Consider the following 22,032-nt stretch of genomic DNA (forward strand, 5'->3'; position numbering starts at 1 on the left):
AAATGGTGCAAAGTTTGCCACAGAACGCAGAAGATAAGCACCGTTTGCCAGACCCAGAGCTATTTTTGCTACACTAATACCATGTCCTTTTCATAGCTATCTCCTGCCTTCAGACATTCTTATGATGATATGGGAGGATCAATGTGGTGACATTATTTTTTTTCCTTTAATGAGCTTAAGAAAATCCTTAATCTTTTTAGTAGAAAAACAACATCTGTTTTAGATTTATGGGCAATTGATTTTTATTTTTAAAGCAAATAAGAGATGTCATCCTTCTTTGAAAGTTACAATATGAATTCAAAGGGAGCCTCAGATATTCTGCCTTCTATTTAACTTCATCCTGTGACACACTCCTATTGTGAGGTATATTAATGTTTATTATTATTTTTTACACATAGTGAAACTGAAACACAAAGAGGATATCCTCTGCCAGACGTGAGAATGATCTCTGCACAATTATTGCAGCAGGACTTTGAAGACGGGAGAGGAGAAGAATCTGAACCTATTCACACTTTGAGTCATAAGCAGCATCTATAAATATTTCAGTTGAACATATTCACACGGAGACTATTGCCCTCATCTGTAATGATGCTTACTTACAGAAGTGTTATACTTGGACAAGCAATCCCACCTCACAGTTATTCTATCTGTGGGTGGGGAAGAATCATTTTGTGCACGAAAATGTCACCTTGCTCCCCAACACAGACATTCCTACTTGCTCCGCCCATCATTTCAGATGAGATGATCATTAAGCAGTTCCAAGATTCCTGCTCATGTGAAAGGAAAAAGAGTTCAACACCTTCTGAAAGGGAGAAAAAGGAGAAAAAAAGTTCTATCTGGGAGGATTTAACCTCAGTGTGTGCTTCATAAAAGATCATACAAATATGTAAGATATGTAAACATTATAGAACAATCAGGAACAAATGAAATTATGAATTCAGTTTAACAATATTCAGCTGTGGTGCAACTGCCAGAAGGCACTTTTTGTTATGAATAGATCATTTGGATGAGTTACAGACCAGATTTCAACCCTGGCGTGTGCTGGGAAAATCAATGTCAAACTATCTAAGATCAGAAGGTATCAGCAGCACATCTGGCAGCCCACAGAAATGAAAAATGTCTTTAAAAGCTATAACGCTATAGAGAACTAAGCTAAAGTACGAAAGGACCTGCTTAAATGGCTCTAATACGAGATCTGTAATGTATTTAATTTAGTTTAGCCCTTCCCACTTGCCTCTCCCTCTGAAACAAAAACAGGAAAAAAGTTCACCTCTATTCTAACAGTCTTACAGTCTAAGCACTACTTACCACTTTCAGGCAAAATTACAGCTCATGTAAGTGATTCAAAGGAGTCAATGCCTTTAATCCAAATTAAGTTCAGTTTTCAGGACTGCCATTTGGTACAAGGAACAGAACAAAACACGGACGTTCACAGAGGAGAATCACCTAGGCGTATAGCCATCCCATAAAATGAGCAAGTCACAATGTGAGATTTATTTTCCTTAGCTTTGTTTTGCTAGACTAGCCATAATGATCAGGCACATGCTTGTGTTTCCTCCTCAGTTTTATGTAAATGTTACGGTAATCAGAGACAAGATAAAATAAAACAGGCCACACTGGTGAGCACAGTTTTACGGAAGCCTGAGCTTTAGCAGAATTTTCTTCCTTAGCTGACACCATCTGTTGCTGCTGGAGGCTCATACAAATTCCTTACAGTAACGCTATCAGAGAATTTGACTACTATGTGAAAAGTAAATCTTTATATTAACCGGGTATACTGCTATATAACCATCTTCTTCCATTTTAATTTCTGCTTCCTAACATTCAGCCTCTGATATCGGGCAGCATTCTAATATCACGATCTATTTACTCGCAGTATGCCATAGAGAGAGAAAGGCAAATTTCTGTAGAACTATTCTTGACTTACACTCACTCACCTGAAAGCCAAATTAAGCCTCCATTCTACTGTCACTACTTTTTTAGAGTAACCCTTTGCCAATGAGAAGCTGGGTCAGAAAATTTATTTTAAAATTGCCTCATTTATTAGCTTCTATAGCCAGAAATTCAGAATAACAGCTGCTTTTGTTAGGCAGGTATAAAAAAAGATCTAAGGTATTATTGGAGAGTAGGGAAAAAAAAAAGCACTGTATCAGTCACCAACTAATAAATGCTCTTTACAGTTCTGGACTTTGATCATTGACAAGTCAAATACTTTCATTAACTTCTCTGATGACTTTTAACTTTTAAACTTTCTGACGGACTGTGGATTGAGAATACCGACATTCATTCAATACAGGGGTTTTACATTGATGCATAAAATCCTGTATTAAGAAAACTGTATCATTTTGCTTCTGCTGACAGATGGGTCTTATACAGCTATTCGACCACAACTCTCTGACAAAGAATGAAAGAGGTTCATAAGAAAAGGAGAGAATTCAAAGGGAAACCCAACAATGTTTCATTTCTAGGTTTCTGGTTCAAACATAGGTCATAGTAATAGCTACCGAACATGTGATTTAATAACAACACTCTCTGGTAGCATATATATTAACTGGGTTCAGTTGGGACATGCAATTGTATTTCCAGTGAACTGATGCCTACTCTAGAATTGCCATCCTGGCATTGTTTCTCAAGCACTAAATGGGTTTAAAACTAAGCTTCCCCATAACATCGGAGCCAATTCTCTAGGTTAAGCTTATGGTGAGTACAGTCAATTTTTAAAAATGTATTATTAGCAGTAATTACACAGTAAACACATAACAGCATTTAACCTTTAGCCTGATGTAAAATATTTAAGAAAATAAGGTCTTGGAACACAAGAAATGTACATCAGAAAACAAAGGAAATGAAAATTTATTAATTTTCCAATTCCTATAGGTCATATACCACCAGTAATTTATTTGATTATATTTTAAGCTTACATCCCCTGGCCATCATCGGCTTGCTATGCAGCTGCATAGCTCGTGGTGGCAAGTCACATAGCTCTCTTCCATGTGACACGCTGGCATCCCATGGGCCATCCACAGTGACGGAGCTGCCATGCAATGATATTAACACTAGGCCACAAAAATTTTTGCACAGAGCTAACATTTTGCCACTGGAAGCAAGTTACTTGAGTGACAACAACATAGATACAGAACGCGGACTTCGAGATTCTGCCTGGACATGTCCATCCACAGATTATTTTGGTAATCTGTTTACATGCAGTTGAAGAATTCTGGTTTATGTGATGGAACCACTTTCATAATTACATTGCTGAACATGGACTCCATCATTTGCTGCCAAGGCTGTGTCACAGGTTTACCCAAGCCGGAGACCTGCAAAGTTACTAAACCTTAAAGACTCTCATTAGTTAGGAGAATGGTAACACAGTGAATCAAAGCGAAACAAAATTGTCTAACTACATCCATCGAAGCTGTGCAACAACAACAAAAATATTCAAAGACATCAAACAATATTTTGTAGTGTAAGACACTGCAAGATAAGGTTTCTGTGGAGTCAGGCAAGGTCAAAAGAGACACAGAAATGCAGATATTATCCAAAGTGGAAAAACCATGGAACAGAACCCAAGGGTTCTGGTCACTGCCCAGAGCGTAAACTTATGGCCAGAGAGTGGCCTGTGGTACAAAAGCTGAAACAGAAACATGTATTCAGTATCTTTTTTTTTTTGTCCAAGCTCATTTCTTTTGTGTTGGCTGTAGTAAAAACATTTTTTTATGCTGCCTGGGTCCCCTCACTGCCTTCAGTCTCATGGGAGGAGGGTGTAAAGGCGGCCTGCCCGCAGGACTGCAGCTCTGGCAGAGGCACATGTGCCCGTTGAGTTCACAGGGCCTGAGGCAATGGGCCTGAGGGGTCTCAGAGGAGAGTTTACACCCAGAAAATGTAATTGAGAGGCTGAGGGAGAAGATAATGATACTGCTTATTTACACATCACGATACATTAAGAACACAGGTCTAGCGCACTTCAGTCCAGCAGCTCAGCCAGGTTCCAGGTGCAGCAGACCCACAAAGGAGATGTATGACAACAGTAACACAAAGATCTGTTTTGATTTTGCTGCTTACTCTGCACTTGGTAATATCACAAACTTGTATGACACTCACAATAACAGTAACGTCCTTTAGTGAAAATTACCAGGACACACAGAGAGTATGCATCAAAACCCAGACTGGGATATGAAATTTCTGATGTCGATTTGGAGCTAGTATTCCAGTTCCATTCCTAATTTTCTGGACAAAACTTTCAGTATGATCTAAAAGCAGGAGAAACAGATGAATTCTTAGGGACTACTGTTAGCTATTATTCCAAACAGTAACCGTTACGAGAAGGGCCGCCAAAATGTGAATGACATGCATGCAGAACTATTTCTAATCTTCTAAATTTTCCATAAAACCTTAACTGGTCTACAAACTACAGCCCAAACAAGGTGTGTGATTAATGCCTGACAAAGAAACCACGCTCCTAGGGCAAGTTGATTCCTCACCTCTGAAAGTATTTCAGGTGAGTTATGCGATGGGACTATTATGCTGCACAATTTGGCTTTATATCTAACAAGAATTAATTAGAGGAAAACTTCACTGAGGTTATTAAAAATTTCCGCTGTGAGATTTTTATTCAAGGCTAAATAAGGAAGGATATTTGAAAACTTTTTTTAATCTCATGATTTTTAATGAAAGAATATGTTGAATCACAATAATATTAGTTATTCAACTTGGATTTAATTTATATTTATGGGTATAAAGAGAAATTAATCTGGATCAGTGCTTCCAGCGTGGGAGTCAAAGCCTCAGCTTGTACAAAACCTACACATTAACCATCAAATTCCATGGAGATATGTTGATTTATACTGTCTGAAGATCTGGGCTAACACTTGTATATAGACATTTAGATAAGTACTCTGATTTTCTAAAAAGCCAAAGACGCATATTTCCCATTGATTTCTGGCTCAGGAACTTCGCACATGAAGCTGTTTAGGTATCCAAATGTGGACTTGGGCACCTAGCCTTAGGAAGTATGCTGGCCCTAGTTTTTTGTGTGTTTGTAACTGAGAATGCCAGCAAGTGTCCACACAGGTGAGAGGCACCTCTTCAAACAAGGGACAGCAGACACTTAGATAAAGAAGAAGGAGGAGGAAATCTGCCTGCCTCTGCATGTTCATGTTCTTCATCTCCTGAAAGTAGGGAACAAGAGAGTTCTTGAAGACAGCTCCCACGGTCAGCGATTTGTCTCTAAGAACATCACACTAGCTCCTTAGGCATGCTTCAAAAACCGAGAATTGGACATGACTTTACTAGATGTCGTGGTTTAACCCCAGTCACCAATAAGCCCCACCAGCCGCTCGCTCACTCCCCCCAGTGGGATGGGGGAGAGAATCAGAAGAGTAGAAGTATGAAAACTCATGGGTTGAGATAAAGGCAGTTCAACAGATAAAGCAAAAGCCACGCATGCCAGCAAAACAAACCAAGGAATTCATTCACTCCTTCCCCTTGGCAGGCAGGTGTTCAGCCATCTCCAGGAGGGCTCTGCCACATGTAATGGTTACTTGGGAAGACAAAAGGCCATAACTCTGAACCTCTGCCGCCTTCCTTCTTCTTCCCCCAGCTGTATATGCTGAGCACAATGTCCTATGGTATGGGATATCCCTTTGGTCAGCTGGGGTCAGCTGTCCCAGCTGTGTCCCCTCCCAACTCCTTGTGCACCCCCAGCCTCCTCACTGGTGGGGTGGGGTGAGGAGTAGAAAAGGCCTTGGCTCTGTGTGAACTAAAACATCCCTTTGTTATCAACACTGTTCTCAGCACAAATCCAAACCACAGCCCACACTAGCTACTACGGAAATTAACTCTATCCCAGCCAAACCAGCACACTGGACATGCCCCTCACTCAAGGGGGATGACCATGTACTCAGATGTTCACTGTTTTAAACCTAATCCACCAGCAGAACTATAAGGCAGGCTTTGGGGGTTTCCCCCCTCACCCAGTGGAACCTGGTTCTTAAAACAGTTAAACACGTATATTAAAATGTTGCTTAAAACTGACAACAACAACAAATTCAAATTTAGCAGAAAAACCCATTTTACTCAGCTGTATTTTATTTTACCTTTTAACATGCAATAGATCGGGCTCTTGCCAAGACCAGGGAATTCAAGAGGTCATGAGCTGCACTTGTATAAGCAGCTTTTCTGGAGGTCTGCCACCAGAAGCCAGTTTGAAGCTGCATTTCTCAGAAAATCTTCTGACAATGGATGCTATGGGGCTGAACGAACTCACTGTACTCCTTAACACAGCAACAGACCTCTCTACATGGTGGCCCATTTTCAGATAGCAGCCAGGTCCAGCCTCTCCATCAGAGCTGACTGTGGGTATTTCATGGTTTTTTTCAATATGCTACATCAGTTTTCAGACAAAGGTATGTATGGTATCAGTATGTCCTAGGGTACAGCCACATGAATAAATTATTATGGGCAAAACTAGGAGGTCAGTTGCCCAGCAAAACCACCTCTACTCATCATCTTTCTGTGGTGTATCGTGTGACAGATCCCAGGGACCTCGCACATTCCACAGCAAACCAGGGCCAGGAGTGCTACTGCAGAGTTGCTGACATCGTACAAACACACGCTATAGATTACCCAGTTAATTTCTTCATCTGCCCCTACTCTTATTACTTGATAATACAAAACAATTTCAAAATTTTTTTAATACTTATCTTACAAAAGAAGCTCTCAATGATATCAGTCTTCAAACATTAACCAGCAAAGCCAGACAACTGAGAATTGTTTTAAAAAGAATAATATTTTTCACATTATGAAATGTACCATTTTCCTGAGGGGAAAACACAGTACCTACCTCTCCTACTGTAAACTTTTGACTTGCTTTTGCACTCAAAACTTCAAATTCAAAAGCAGAATACATAAAAACAGGAAAGAATTACAACAATATTGAAAGCAAAATCCTCATTTTCTTTGCCTTACTATTATATATTTAAAAATGGTGAAATGTTAATAAAATATCACTTCTCTGCCAAAAAATGTATTTTTATAAATCTCCTTTTCAGCCAGGAAAAGATGTCAGCAACATGAGAGACAGAGAGATAGACAGAAAGAGAGAAGAAAATTTCAAGCATAGTTAAATCAAATAGGGTGAGTATGTATTTTATTTTCATTATATATTGCTTACCTCATCAGGGCAAGGAAATTCAACTGTAAGAAAGTCGAGTCTGGCTCACCACATTTAGGGCTGCATTAAACCTTCCCAATTAATTTTCTCCTTGCAAGGACAGAACAAAAACAGAGTGGGTGCTCCCCACTTCAGATTATACTGAAATCTAAACAATGTATTATACTAGTCAATGAACTCTCACAAGGCCACCAGCAATGTCCTTGTAGCTCCTTCCCATTCCAAGAAATCTTCTCCTAGCTGTACACATGGAGCCTGCCCCTCTATGTACTTTTTGATAAAAGCACGAGAGACAGCCTACAACCTATATTCTCATTATCTCCCTTTATACCATATTAAAGGAGTTGAGAAGAGGATTAGAGATATCACAAACACAAGATCCATGACCCACCATTTAAAAGCAGGTGATGCACCATGGAAAAAAGGTGCAAGGAAGTGTTAGGAGATGCAATGCATCTCTCAGCCACCTCATCTTATCTTTACCTCACGTGACAGAAAAGAATTTCAGCTTGGGGTTAGGTAGCTCTACCATCTTGGAAGTTGGATTCTGAGAGTCCTGTTATACAGAGACAAGTCCTGAACATTGTTCAAGTAAAAGTGAAACCAACAAAGACCAAATCTGAGCAATAAGATCTATCCTTCAAATTGAGCGACAGGCAAAAAGCCCAAGATGGCAGAAAAGCATTCCTGAGACCAATGGACTGGGGAGGCTGCTTGTGATCCAGCAGATGATCTTCTAAAAAGATATCATAAACTACAAGGTGTTAAAGGGGTAGATGTGCTTGTTTTCTTTGTAGAAGAACGATGCTGTTTTCTTTGTAGAAAGAAGAGTTTTACGAGGAACTGTCAGATGGCTGAGATACTGGACCAAAAACTGAGAACTGTCCCCAGAGAGGGGTGGGAGTGAGTGGATCAAACAGCTTCTGTATCAGGTACAAGGAGAGGCCAGGAGGGTCTAGAGAGTAGTTCAGATTAACAGTTAGGTCATTCAGAGTCATAGATGAGATAGATCTCCAAGAGATCACAACAGGAGCAGAGAGAAGTATAAGCACAGCATCCACCTCTAGAACTGTCCCTGGGTTTGCTCTCTCCAGACACAGAAAAACAATACCGATGTCGTCAACAGAAAATCTGCACCCATGTAAGTTTTTATTCCTTGGGTGTAAGGTTAACCTCCTGTGTTTATTCCAGGAAGCAGACTTGGAACTAATCCTAGGACAACTTGAGAGTTTCAGCTCTGGAAGAAGTTAAATAAGAATGAATTCACGGGTAATCATTCCAGACTCATCCAATGCTCACCATTTCCATCTGCCTAAATCAGAGATCCAAGAACTTCAAATGTCTTATCAGGGACCCTGACCGAATGCTCAACTTTTGAAACAAAACCTTTAAACTAGATTAATTTTGACTGTTCCAAGCTTGAACGTTCACATACATTTTCTTCTGTCTTTTATCAGTATTCATTAACACTAAGTATATTTTATGTTTTGGCTTGGGAAAAATATACAACAGGCACACAGTAGCATATCATACTTTTCTTTGCATTCCTAAAGGTCAAAGTTTCTTACCTAAATTGACCAAATAGACCTTTAATCTGTTAAACTGTTTTAAAGATCCAAAACCGGTAAAAAAAAGCCCACATTCATGATAGATTCAGTTGTTTTAAAGATCCAAAACCGGGGGAAAAAAAGCCCACATTCATGATAGATTCAGAAGCTTTCTGCTAAGCACTTAAGCACTAGCAGTTCTGCATTGATTTATTTTATTGTTGTATTTAGTGAAATGTCTGGATACAGATATAGAGATTAACCTTTTTTTTTTTCGCTCATATTTACTGTGTCGCCTTCCTTGAAATGGGAACTACAAGCGTTTTGATAAATGGACTGCAAGGTTGTCTGGTTACACCATAGCTTCTACTTGTGTCCTCTGCTGAAATGCTGTTATGTACCCTTCTAAAGCAACGCTGCTCCATGACTCACAGCAGTTACTTCTGTGCCTCTCATAACAATAGCTCACTGGGGATATAGGGCCTCAAATGAGCTGGAACAATTTATACCACCCATTTATTTTTACTTCTCTTCCAATGATAGATACTCACTGTCACAAAATGCCAGTTTCTGTGAAGATTATAAATCTTCCAGCACAGACAACTAACTGCAGGCCATTTTAAATACGCACTTTGTAACACCACAATTTGCTGCTATGCTAAATTAAATTCCTGAAAGCTCATCACAATATGAACTAAGTCTACTCAATGTTTAAAAAAAATAAAATCAAAAAGTCAAACCAACGATCCATATAGCCCGCTAACCTGTTGTTAACAGTGGCCAGTAACCGATGGCTTAGGGAAGAGCACAGGAACAGGGTAAACATACAAGAGTTCTTCCCCAGAATGTCCTCCCAGCCTCCACTGAGTTGAGGTTCAAGCAAATTTCTCTTCTTACTTCCAACCAACATAAGAGACCAAGTTTTCAAAAGTGACTGTCAGAGATTGCAAACAAAACACATTTTTCGTAAATGTTAGCAATCTCTCAGTAAAAAGCTCCACTTGTGCTGTAGAAAATAAATTTACGATAATGCTGATTTGTAGATCAATAGAAGCCTTTTACTAGAACACTGGAGTTTTTTAAGTGTCTCAGAATTATTCCTGTAGCTCACAGCCCTTCAACTTCAGTTCCTAAACAAGCACGCCTCAGATACCACTTGCAGCACTCTCTTATTTTAGGAAACTAGCAAGACCTCATCCCACCTGAAAGGTTAAGGAACTGTGCACATGGAACAGCTGTGTCACAAATACTGGCGGATGCTGCCCCAAGCCTCCCAGCCAAACTCTGTGTAGTCCAGGGCAGGCCCAGTCCTTGTCACTGTGGCTAGAGGACAGCAGTGCGACATGGCCCAGCGCAGGAACAGGGGGTCTCTGTACAAGGTTTCTAGCACTGTCCTTTTCCGAAAGCTGATGGCAGAATTGCGAAGTGTAGGAAGACAGGAGCTATCCTGTCTCACACCCTTTCCTGGACATTGTATCGCAAGATCCTCATCTTCTCTTAAAAAATCGTTATCTCTAACATGCGTGCTAAGCAGTCCAAGCCTTGATAACCCCAATCCAGTCAACTCATTGTATCAGACGTTGACAATCCTGAAGAACTTAGAGCTTAGTAGCTGATGTGACAGAAATTCAAGGCAAGGGTGGGAAAGAAATCTCAGATGTGGCACTTAATCAGGAAACTCAAGGGGGTTTTGCATTTAGGTATTATTCCTAGCCTTATTATTTATAGGGGAGAAATATTCTTCAAAACATCCAGTCCTTACTGCAATCAGTGGGATATATCAAGGAAAACTAAAATCTTTTAAAATTAGTTCTGGTGTATTTATCTACTCTGGATGTCCTTCCCATGTACCTTAAGGTCTTTCTTATTTATTTATTGCATAATACAGTTCATTTTAGAGATTTATTTTCCTTTTTCACCATTAGGTAAGTATTCCTTCTAACTACCAACAACTGTATCATACATGCACACAAAATAAATCTTCTGCAATACCCGAGTTACTGGAAGCAAATTTACATTATATGGGATATGTTATCACACATTATTTTAAACATATTTTTAAACGTTTGAATAACTAAATGGGTAAATCCTGAGAACCTTACTTGGTGTTTATTCAGCCCTTACTTACTGAGACAAACTCCCAAGGACAGAGTAAACACGGAGAGGGGACCTCAGGCCTTCACCCACAGCTATAAACAATGAACTCAGCATAAACCGTGATTCCCGGATGACACTGGGAGAAAAGCAGCAGCTAATGCTTTTCCTCATTTTACTTCCAGAATGACTACATGAGAAGAGATTTACTTTCTCCCTCATAAAACTTGCCCCATCTAAGATCTTCTCCCACCCACAGCTGGAGCAGCAACAGGAAACTTAGATGAAGAACTATTGATTCATGAGAGGCTGAATAAAAGTAGAAAAAGAGAAAAAAAGCCTTAGTTAGAGGCTCACTTCCCAAATACTGATGAAGTTTGCCTGACTGGGGGATTTGCTGTTAAGAAAAGTAAGAGAGACTTAGAAATACCATTGTGTCTATAGCACCTTGGACTACGGTGGTATATAATATCCAGCACTCACATATCACACCCTGCATTAGAAAGATCTCTGTCTGCACAGCTTCAGTTTCATGCTCATATTGCAAGAGGGTAAACTAAGGAAAGGCAACAATCTGACAGAATCATAGAGCAAACCAGCAACACTAAACAACATCTGGGATTTTGACCCCAGATTACACACTACTCATTGGAAATATGGCTACTGACAAAATTGTAAAACTAACAGGAAGCGATGAAGTTGTTTTTCATGCAATTATTGTATTCCCTTAAAAATTCTATTTCATTGTTTCAGGGCCCAGAGACAACCTAACTAAAGACCAAGGACATTCCTTATCATAACTCATTTCATTTGTATTTTAGTAATTCTTTTTACAGTTCAGTTAAGTTCTTGTAAGAAAAGGAGCAGAAAAAGGAGTCCTTTTTGTTCACCATGAGATCTAGACACACAGAATAAGCAGGCTGTTTAATCAATTCATGCCATGTCACAAAAACAGGACAAACAAGGGATCTGGAAAGGTCATTCATTATACATAAATATCCTTGTGATCTCAGAGAAATCCCCTATCCAGCTCTTCTTGGAACAGGACATTCCAGGAAGACACTCGGGTTTGCTCAAGACTGGACTTCAGGCTAATCCATTCTTCTGGGTCTAGAGAGGAGCAATCAGAATTGGTTAGTTTGCAGCGTTGATGAGAGTGCTGTACCTGTCAAATCTGCTATCACCACTTTGAAGAATATAGAAAAGGAAAGACAAAAACCTTCTCTTACAATGAAGGACCACTGCTGCTGCTGGACTTACAATAATGATACATAAAGAATAAAACAAAATTAAGTTGCTTTATTCTGTCCCCTATGATGGAGTGATGCTATGCTATCTGAACATCAAAGAAGGAAGACAATTTTATAACATTCCTAGTTACAAAATCCAGAATACGACCTCCTTCATACAACAGAAGAAACAAAATCCCCAAAACCCTATTAAAATATACAACTGCCACAGTTAGGAAATAAAAGTGCAAGGTGCTACCTTCTAGAGCTCAATCTATGTACAGGTAACCTTCAGTCTCACAGTGCTTTAAATAGAGTGGTCCGAATTAGGCAGCCCAATATTTCCGGTAGCCCAACCAGATAAATCTTACTAGTGTCAAAATAAGTATGTAAGAAGCTCAACCCCTCTTGTTCACTCTTTCTATGGCAAAAAGTGTGAAAAGGAGTGAGGAACAGGAGAGAAGCCCTGTTAGCAGTCAGACCTGGAAGAAGCCCAACATAAGCCTTTATATCCATTGTGCTTACATTAAAAAGAACGGAAAAACAAGGAAGGAAGAAAAGACGTGGTTTACACGTCGTTTATCATATAGTGCAATACACAATTATCTGCAGTGTGTAAATGCTGTCATTTCACAACATGGAAGAACTTTGCAACATACAAGGCAAAATCTCCAACTCAGATGACATATACTCCCAAAGCACTGGATAGGTGCAGTTTGTAAAAGACACAAAAATTGAAAAAAGTTAAAAAAGTAAAAACCTAAACTATGAAATGCCTAAGTCTCCCACCTAATAAAACTGAAATAACAGTTCTACTTTCTTGCACCATTCATTCACTGTTGCACAGAACCCCTAGACCACCAAAGAGAAGACACTGCAGAAAGGCTTGGTACCCGACACCCTAACACACGGCTCTGTGTCACACAGGGTAGTTTGCAGTTGACCGCAAACCACCGCGTCTGTTGGAATTTTCAAAGCAAGCGTTTTCACTGACGTCAGTGAGACGTCTCTAGAATATCAGCCTTCCTATAGTCTTCAAGCAGAATATTTTTCAAAGCATTCGCTCTGTCCACATCTATTATTTGAGTCTTTGAACTCAAATGATCTGTTCACAAAAGGGAAGGAGAGTTGACCGCAGTTTTCTGGACATGTTACTAAGCATTATCTAGTTTATGTACATTAGAGATTGTATTGCTGTCAGCTACATTCCCCTGAACAGGTTGACTACCAGCAAAGCAATGGGGTGCGAAACTTGGATGTGTCTGACAGGCATACACCGAACAGGAATGTCCCATTCACCCCGTCACCAAGGCATACCTCGAGCTTTGAATTATGTCAGGCCAGGAACAAAGGAATCTTGCTCATAACAGAAACTTTTAATAACTCATTTACTGAGAAAACCTCCCTTTCATCTCTGCCAAGCTTTAGGAAAGGCTGGGAGGCAAGCAGAAATAAACATTATACAGACTCACCACTGCTGGCTCTAAAGTAAACTCTCCAACTTCCTATTTACATTTCAAGATCTTAAGCTTTGTGGTTTACTGGTTCTGCAAGTAAGTGCTTTGGGTTTTGGAGGCTGCTGCATATGATCTCCCACCACTACTGAAGTCTTCCCTAGCTTTTATTAATAAAATAAGGAGGTCAGAAATGCAACAATCTTTTATATACCCTGCTAGCAGAAATATTTTACTTCTCGCCTTTTAAAAACCAAACAAAGCAAGCAAAGCATACAATGTCAAATTAATGCCAGCAAAGGGGATATTATAGTGGTGTTTGTTGCTTTTTCAAACCAAGGATGCTAGAACATGGAACGAGACAGTCATTAAAAAAAGGGTGTGGAGGACTTCTTTGAGGGACAAGTAGAAGAAGGCAGCAATTTTATGGATATATAACCCTTCTAAGGCCATAGGCTGAAAAGGCACCTAAATAGGCTCTGTGACCTTTTCCTCTGAAGGCTAAATCTGTACATGCTAAGGACAGGCAACCTGTAACAACAGTCGTGAAGAAAATGTGGTTCTCATTTCATGCAGCCCTCCCTGAATGTAAAACATCTTCATTAGCTGGGAAGTCAGCACTGTGACTGCTGCCAAATGCAATATATAAGCCAGCAGAACTGAACTGAATGAGGACAGAGCAAGGGAGAGGTTCCTGCGATACTAATTTATTTCTCCCATTTGAAAGACACCAGCTCTGTGACTCATGTGCAGAACAGGCCTTACAGAAGAGAAGAATATTAAAAAAAAACAAGAGGGCAGGCACTTATCAATTTCATAAAGCTCTCATAGAACATTTCAAAAACTTGTCCAGGCCGTGCCAGCTTCAATAGTTTTGCTTTTGTTTTTATTTTCTTCCGACGCATTCCTCCCTCTTCTCCCCTCTTGCCTGACCCTCCCAAACCCAGCTCCTTTCCCCTGGTCAGGAGAAGGACAAATTGCTGCCTTTGCTAAACCCTGGGTCACAGCCAGTTGGCACTCACACGTTGCCCTGGGCTTTTGGCCCTGTCCCCTCGGAGACTGCACGTTTCATGTCAGGGATGCATGTGCAGCAGTGACTAAAGAGCGTGAGGCTGGAGTGCTGCACGCAGTCCTCCAACTCACTCTCCAGAAACACGCTGCTCAGTGCCATCCCACTAGATTAAATATAGCTGGCAAAGCAAGGACCAGCCTATTTAGTCCCTGCAAGTTTTCCCCTCATCACAGATGATTTCAAGCAGCTGAGGAGTCCCTGTGTAGTAATTACTCAAAAGTCTGCTGCTTTAACAACGTGGCATGTTCTGAAGAGGAGTCTCTCGTATCAGAGCCAAAATATACTGAATCCACTTGCTGGTCTGGCTCCCACCGAGATTACAGAGATCAGGCATGAGAACACTTTGAGCCAGCATGTCTCTGCAGCCTCCACTCCAGGATGTACTGCAAAGGACACGTACTGTGCATGCTTTGGGGGTGGAAACGTGCTTTACACTCTATTTGTGTGAACAAAGCTGGCAGCTTGGGCGGATATTGTGGAGCAAGAAGCTCTATTGTGTTTGCCAGTCATCACGAGAATCAAATGAACAAATTTAGAATAAGCAAATTGGGCCGAAGTTCCTTTAGCAGAAAACAGGCAAAGACTAGTCAGGATTAGTAAAAGAGAGTATAGGGATATTCTTCCTGAAATAATCCATAGTAAACACTGGGACAGCAAAATGATCTGCCCATTTTGCTGTTTGTGTAGTTTGCTCAAGCTCTGTCTTTCAGATCATGTAGTAAATCGGAAAAAATAGAAGATAAATTACCCATGCCTCTCCAGTTTAAAAAAATGACTAAATTATAAGCTTCAAACCACGTACACATTATCACCTGGGGAAAAAAGGATTGCACACCAAGCCAGGTGAGTCAGCTCCCAATGCCAAGAGTCACAGAAGTAACAAAAACAGATGCAAAGGAAAAGTCTCCATGTAAACCTAACAAACCCAAAAAAGAAGCTTTGAGTACAGAGACCTGATAAAGAAGAAGGAATGACTGAAGAAGTATACAGACCACATCACCAAATGAAGAAAAAAAAAATATCAGAGACTCTGGATAGGAAGGAATACAACCCTTGTATACTTGGGACTCAAAATGCCGGTGAATTCAGACCCCCCTGCCTCGGTATGCTGAAATCAGGCCAGACAATGTTCCCATTAGAAGCTGCCCCGGCTACTTCCTTCAGCTGGGAATCCAAAAAGGTGTTAGAGCAAGAATGATAAACATTTTCATAATGGAACAACTATTCTGGGGCAAGTGCAAAGCAGAACACTGAGCTCTAGGTGAGCCTAGAGACCACAAACCAGCCTATTCACCAGGAAGCAGGCAGGAATGAGAGTTTACGCACATTTTATGGACAGGGATAGTTTATTCAATATGCATAAAGCACATATCCTGTACACACACAAGATTAGCAAGGACCTCATACTGCACACAACAAAACAGAAGATGGGCTGTTACAAAAGAAGATCCCTGCTCTCTCTCACAATGAGCTTCAATATTTCTGAATCTTGCAGCTCTGCATGCACAATGTCCTTGTCCTCCATGAAAGTCCCAGTCTGGGGGAAGAGGCACTTTACCCTACTGACTCCATAACCCTCAGCGCTCTCAGTTTTCCCACTCCAGTACTATCATTTATTTCTGCTTACCATTTTAAACTACTTCAAATTCCTTTCACAACCTCTGGCTACCAAAAACCAGTCCCAGTCTGGTCCCAATCTGCTAGGTGCCACTTAAATTTACTCAAACCTGTAGACTCTTCGACAAAAACCTTACAGTCTGTGACGGGTTAGCCCTTGGCTTAACTTAACACTCTGCTTAACCCAGGACACAGTCTAATAAAACATTTCACTTTGAGGAAGAAAAAGTTTTATGATGTGAATGTAGTGCCCACAAAAACATTGCTATGCTGATATCAGGTATGGGAAACCACCGGATTTATCTACCAGAAGGAAGCAGCAGTACTGCTAGATCACCTGCTCCAAGGAATACTAGGAAATTTCTATGGACAAGTACCCTGTCACACTCCTTGTTCACATTACTGGTTTGCTGTTTGCTAACTAACTGGCACTTGAGAGTTAATTCTTGGTGGTTTTACACATCTGTAAAAGGGCAAGCACGCTTGTGTTCAGGACTGGGACAAGATAACGAAGATATCTGTACCTGAAATCCCTCCCATCACATAAAGGTTTCAGAAGAAAACAAACTTTTTTTGAAACCTTTAAAATATCCCATAAAAGCCATGAGATGCTGGCAGGAAGACAGGATTTTAGGGAAACCAGTTTCCTCATTCCCAGAAGTTAGGGCATGTCTGTTGGACCCATGCAAACTACTAGTTAGCAATAACATGCCAGCTCCTATTTCAAGGCCTCAAACCTGCTGCTATTTTACTGTGAAAAACTAATCACACATTTTGTGTAGTCGCCATGGCTACACAAGGAAGGCCTCCTAAAAGTTCCAAAACTCGATGTGGGTGCTGGAGCTTAGAGACCCTGTCTACAAAGCACGATGGCATGCAGCAGCCCACTCAGAAAAGTCAGCCACTGAGTATCCGTCACTTGAAAGGAATACCTACGCTGCACAGTGAGATCAAAGCTGCAGCAAATGAATCCCAGCCCTAAAGAGCAATCCTTCACAAGTAAAAGGACAGCTTATTTGCCATTCCAAATGCAAATTCTGCCAGTGACTTTTGCTAGGGCAAAGGAGGCAGCAGAGAATCATGTAAAATGAATAACTGTCCAAAAATATTCCGAAAACCATCTCTTCTTTTCTTTTTCCTCATGGATAATGGATGAGCCCTGAGGTGGCAGTGACTTTCAGCAACTACCAACTCAGACCTGGACTTGGATCAGTAACCTAATTACAACATGCTTTTTGCTTCTTTCATGAGCTATTCAAGTACCTCAACAGAAACACAAAATGCTTTGTGTGTGTCTGATTACCCCAAACTGGCAGCGGTTAATTCCAAAAGCCTATCCTCACTTTAAAATGGTAGTTCTACCACAAATTAAGCTATTATAGCCATGAGTAAAATTAGGTTCTACATTTGTACTTTCTAAAATATCAAAGGCATGATTAGCAAAGTCTTTTGTTCAAGATCTCTAGAGTCCTTGAGGTAATGAAAACTGGGTCATGGAGCAGTTTCTCTTAAAAGTTTAAAGCAAATGCTGTGTTCAAGCAATACCTGCCTCTGTGACTCATGGAGTGTTCGGTCTAGAGAATGGAAATACTGTACCAACACACAGACACCAACCGTAGTACCCCGGCCCTCCCGAAAAAAGGAGGAAGGGGAGGGGGGAGAGAAAGGCACAGCAGATGATTTTGAACAGTTTCCTGTTACGATCCCTTGAAAGAAATCCAACCGTACTTTCACCCTGCTTTCTGTTTTCTGAATTTCTCCTGACAGTTGGCTCTTTCGTTTGCCAGAACCACAACAAAGGACGGCCTTGAGTTTCCACACAGGCCATTTTCTCCCTCTCTCGTCTCTGATCATCTCACAAAGGTATTATTGTTGCTGGCTCACTGGGGCTCAGTGCACCTGAGGCAGATCAAAGGCACTTTTTAATGCCCGCCTGACCACACAGGTCTCTCTCCCACTGCATTAAATTAAACTCGATGATTAATCTCTGTAGCCCTGAGGGTCCCTTGGTGCACATGGAGAGAGAAAATATATATTTCTATCAAAACACAAGTATAATATACTTTCATTTTATAGCCCTAATTAAAAAAAGGAACAGCTAATTTCAGCCAAATGCAGCTGCATATAGGTCTCATTAAAACCCAAACACAACTGCTCTGTGTGCTCCACGTTCCCTTCATGCAGTCCACGCAGGTAATGGATAAAAGAACAGTAAAACAAAGTCCTTTCACAGATTAAATCCAGAGAAGTTTAGAATTTGCTTATTGTCTGCTGGCTAGAGATTGTTATACCTCTGAACAGATGAGCGAAGGAGGGCAGTTAAGGAAATGATTATAAAATGCTGAGTAGTTACATTTAAATAAAAATCTACTTCAATCTAGCCCAAAACTGCACAAGCATCTATTCCTGAGTTTGCAGTCAAGGGACTGAGAGCCTTAAAAGGCTCTACCTTGTCTCTGGTGTGCAGTCTGTGTATGACTTTGGGGCTCTTTAATGACAGAACAGAACATTGATTAACATCAACACGGACTTTATCACATCACTTTTGTTACATTAGCATACTTAATGGAGCCACATCTCTCGTGGTCATGGAATATGTACACAAAAAGTGTCATGGAAGTGTTTATACTGATATGCCATGCTCTAGCTGGGAAGCAAAACAAACTATAGCAGTGAACTGGGTCTACATTAGAACTTACCAATACACATATATTAAAAATTAATAAATAACCACACACATCTCCTCCTCCAGGGCTAGTTACACTAAAGGAATTAAGTTAGAGCCAGCTGGCCCATTTCCAGCTGCTCAACATTGCCCTTAGACCTTTTGGGGAAACTGTCTGAGAGCTCCTCGGCTCATTTCGGTCCAGTATTATGTCTCTATTAACCCAACACATTTTAACAATTTAAACTAACTCAGCTAAATGAAACAGGTTAGGAAGAGTTCATACAGACAGCTGCTTCTGCAAGGGCAGAAACCTCCATCAAAAAAACTGGAAATAATAAAGTAGTGGCAGGCTCAAAGAGTGAGTTCTTCCCCCAGAGCTGGAATTTGCAGGGTGCCCTACCCGCACCATGACAGACAAAGAGATACCAACACAATTTTTCAGAGACAGAGTAAGCCAAGAGTGGTGGAGCCTGAGGTTTGCAACTCTTGTTTAGGAAGGAATTCACATATATTTCAATTGGTCTACAGCATTTGAGCTTTTGTTAAATGCTCTGCTTCACAATACTGGGATTATTCACATCTTTAAGTTCAATCATGTGCTTAAATGCTTTGCTGAACTACAATCCACGTGACAAGATCACCATTTATTCATGCTCAACATCACCACGTATTCATGCTGATACTATGAAGACAACTTAACTTACTGTTAAGCCCGAGGTTTTATTATTGGCTTCCTTTCTTTTTCTCTACTGGAGCTCTTTCCATGAAGCATGTTAGTCATCTCTAAAAGACTCCAGCACTCTCATTGCCATTTGCTCATTTAGGAAAAATCCAAATTATAATCAGTCTAAATTTAAGACCAAAATGAGTTTTAAATAAAAAATGTGGCAGATAAGGGTACTTATCTAAATGGAATGCTTTCAGACTCATACATTTTAAAAAGGTATAAATTTCAAAAGCAGACACTAAATTTTAATTGCAATCTCAGAAAAAGCTTTTGTATTAATTCACCGAGAAAAATTAGCAAAGCGAAAATTGCTTATCGGGATTTTTCTTTCTTTTTAGTCATGATATGTATCATAATTCTATACATCATGGAAACTTTCAGAGGTAGAAGGATTTATATTGATTAAATGAAGAGGTGGGGGAGAAGGGCTGTGACTGAAGACATGCACTCCTTCTCCAAAGACAATATTCTGTAACACATTAGTGACAGGCTTGTCACGGATAACTCAAGCTCAGAGTCTTTGGCTCAGATTTCAGGCTGCTCTTTAAGCCACTCTAGCATCGTGGTTTTTACTTTCCATGTCATTTTTCAGTATTGATTTCTACTACTATTAAAGTTCTTGCTTAAAAGCAAATGCATGGTAATATATAATTAATATCCAAAGGTAAAGATGGAGTTACCAGAAAAAAAATTCAAGGAAAAGGAGAAGAGTGAGAAGCACAAAGGTCATTTTTCCCTTCAAAAATATTACTTACTGTATTCTGTAGAAATCAGGACTATGCATACAACCTACCCCCATGTGGCACGAGGATGTTCCACAGATCATAGCAATTCGGGATGTAATTGGCTGGTTTTCACATGGCAGGTTATGTCCTTTCACATCTGCTCCAATTACTCCTATTAAAATAAAATTAAAATTATATTTTAAAGAAGAGCAAGCCAACACTCACAAAACAGAGCTTTCCCATACACAAATAACTGCCGAGGATCTTACGGCACTGCAACAAATCAAAAAGGCTTCTTAGTCAATAAACAAAGTTATTTTATCAAATCAGATTAAAATGTATTTTTATTCCAGACACATGAAGACACAAGATGTTTTCTTCTATATTCACGTCAATCATCATAATTTTTAAATGTTATTTTGAATATAACCTGACCTTTATTCTGTTAGTACACAACCATGCAGAATAAAGACTGTCCTGCTTTGAAAGGTGCTACAGCAGACTGCAGAGATGTTTATTTGTTCACAGTTTATCATGCACGTACTGTATGATGTGTTTTGTCAAAGGATGAGCTGGAGAAAGGGGTAGCTTGGCAGGAGACTGGAAGGCAGCCAGTTTTGTTGTCTTGACTGATGCTGCTGTTCTGTCCATGTCAGACAAAACCATCTAAAGGAAGATTACTCCTTCCCTAAGAGGAACCGTGCTTGGCTCTGAGGAGCTTCTGCATGGAGGACAAGACAGGAAGGAAGACAAACTCAGCAAGCACTCAGCCTGCAGCAGAAACACCAGGAGATGCCAGAGAGGAGACTGAAGGCAGACCTACAGCCAAGCTTCAGCATGCATCATCACATCACACGTAATTCACTCAAGGGGAGGCTGAACTGGAAATCCTGCCCTCTCCTCCTCCTCTCCTAAGTTGCATTCTTGCATCACATTGTGTGGCACCCAGCAAAATGCAGTAGCCCAATGAGTAATATTCTTTCGTTTGTCTTTTTTTTCTCTTCAGCATTACTTTTCAACTGGCAAACTGGTCACCAGACTCTGCATTGCGTCTGCATCTGCAACACGCAGTCTGGTGATCGGTTTGCCAATCCTGCTAAAAAAAAAAAATTCTCCTCAATGTAGAAGGAACATGAAAGCACTTAGTGGACACCATGAAAGATGCCAAGAGGTACAGCTAGTTAGTATGCTACATTTCATTAGCATTTTCTTGTTTAGGTCACCACTGCATCATTCTGTTATTAAATCAGTCTGTTGGGGCTTGTTTTATAGTGGTTGCCATGGTTATCATGGTATTATCATTGTTGGAAGTTATCTAAATAATCAGAAAATTAAGGTCTAAAACTGTACAGTCTTTAAAAATCTGTCCTTACGTTCCTTTATCCAAGCTGGCTTGTAACTATGTAGTAGTTTAGCTGTCATACACAGAGTTTATTTGTAAGGAACGAAAAAGAGCTGAAAGTATGGCTTCTAACTCTTGTGTTTTATTTTTCACTGCTCAAACACAGACATGCATGAGTTCATATTAAGAATTTTGGATTGAGTTGTCTAAAAGGCAATTTCCTGTACTAGGCAACACTGCAACAGAATTTCTTAAAGGAATTAAAAATATTGTTCACACTTCAGAGGGAACAATTCTACTAAACTGAATTGTCAACATATGCTGCAAATGTATTTTCATAAACAATACAAAATTGAAGAGCCTCATTTTTAGACATTTTTAATCAC

At 40.1% G+C, this 22,032-nt stretch overlaps 1 protein-coding gene across 1 annotated transcript in view; it reads right to left on the bottom strand.

Moving 5' to 3' along the window:
* Window positions 1-22,032, bottom strand: part of FGGY (FGGY carbohydrate kinase domain containing) — a gene marked incomplete at its 3' end in the record, with an annotated part of 127,405 nt that overhangs the window by 47,504 nt on the left and 57,869 nt on the right. Inside the window, exon 7 of the mRNA XM_010087607.1 lies at window positions 20,373-20,476. Within this exon, the coding sequence (XP_010085909.1) occupies window positions 20,373-20,476 (104 nt within the window). The remainder of the gene's footprint in view (window positions 1-20,372; window positions 20,477-22,032) is intronic.

Source organism: Pterocles gutturalis, unplaced genomic scaffold, assembly GCF_000699245.1.
Source record: "Pterocles gutturalis isolate BGI_N339 unplaced genomic scaffold, ASM69924v1 scaffold20001, whole genome shotgun sequence".
Classification (NCBI taxonomy): Eukaryota; Metazoa; Chordata; class Aves; order Pterocliformes; family Pteroclidae; genus Pterocles; species Pterocles gutturalis.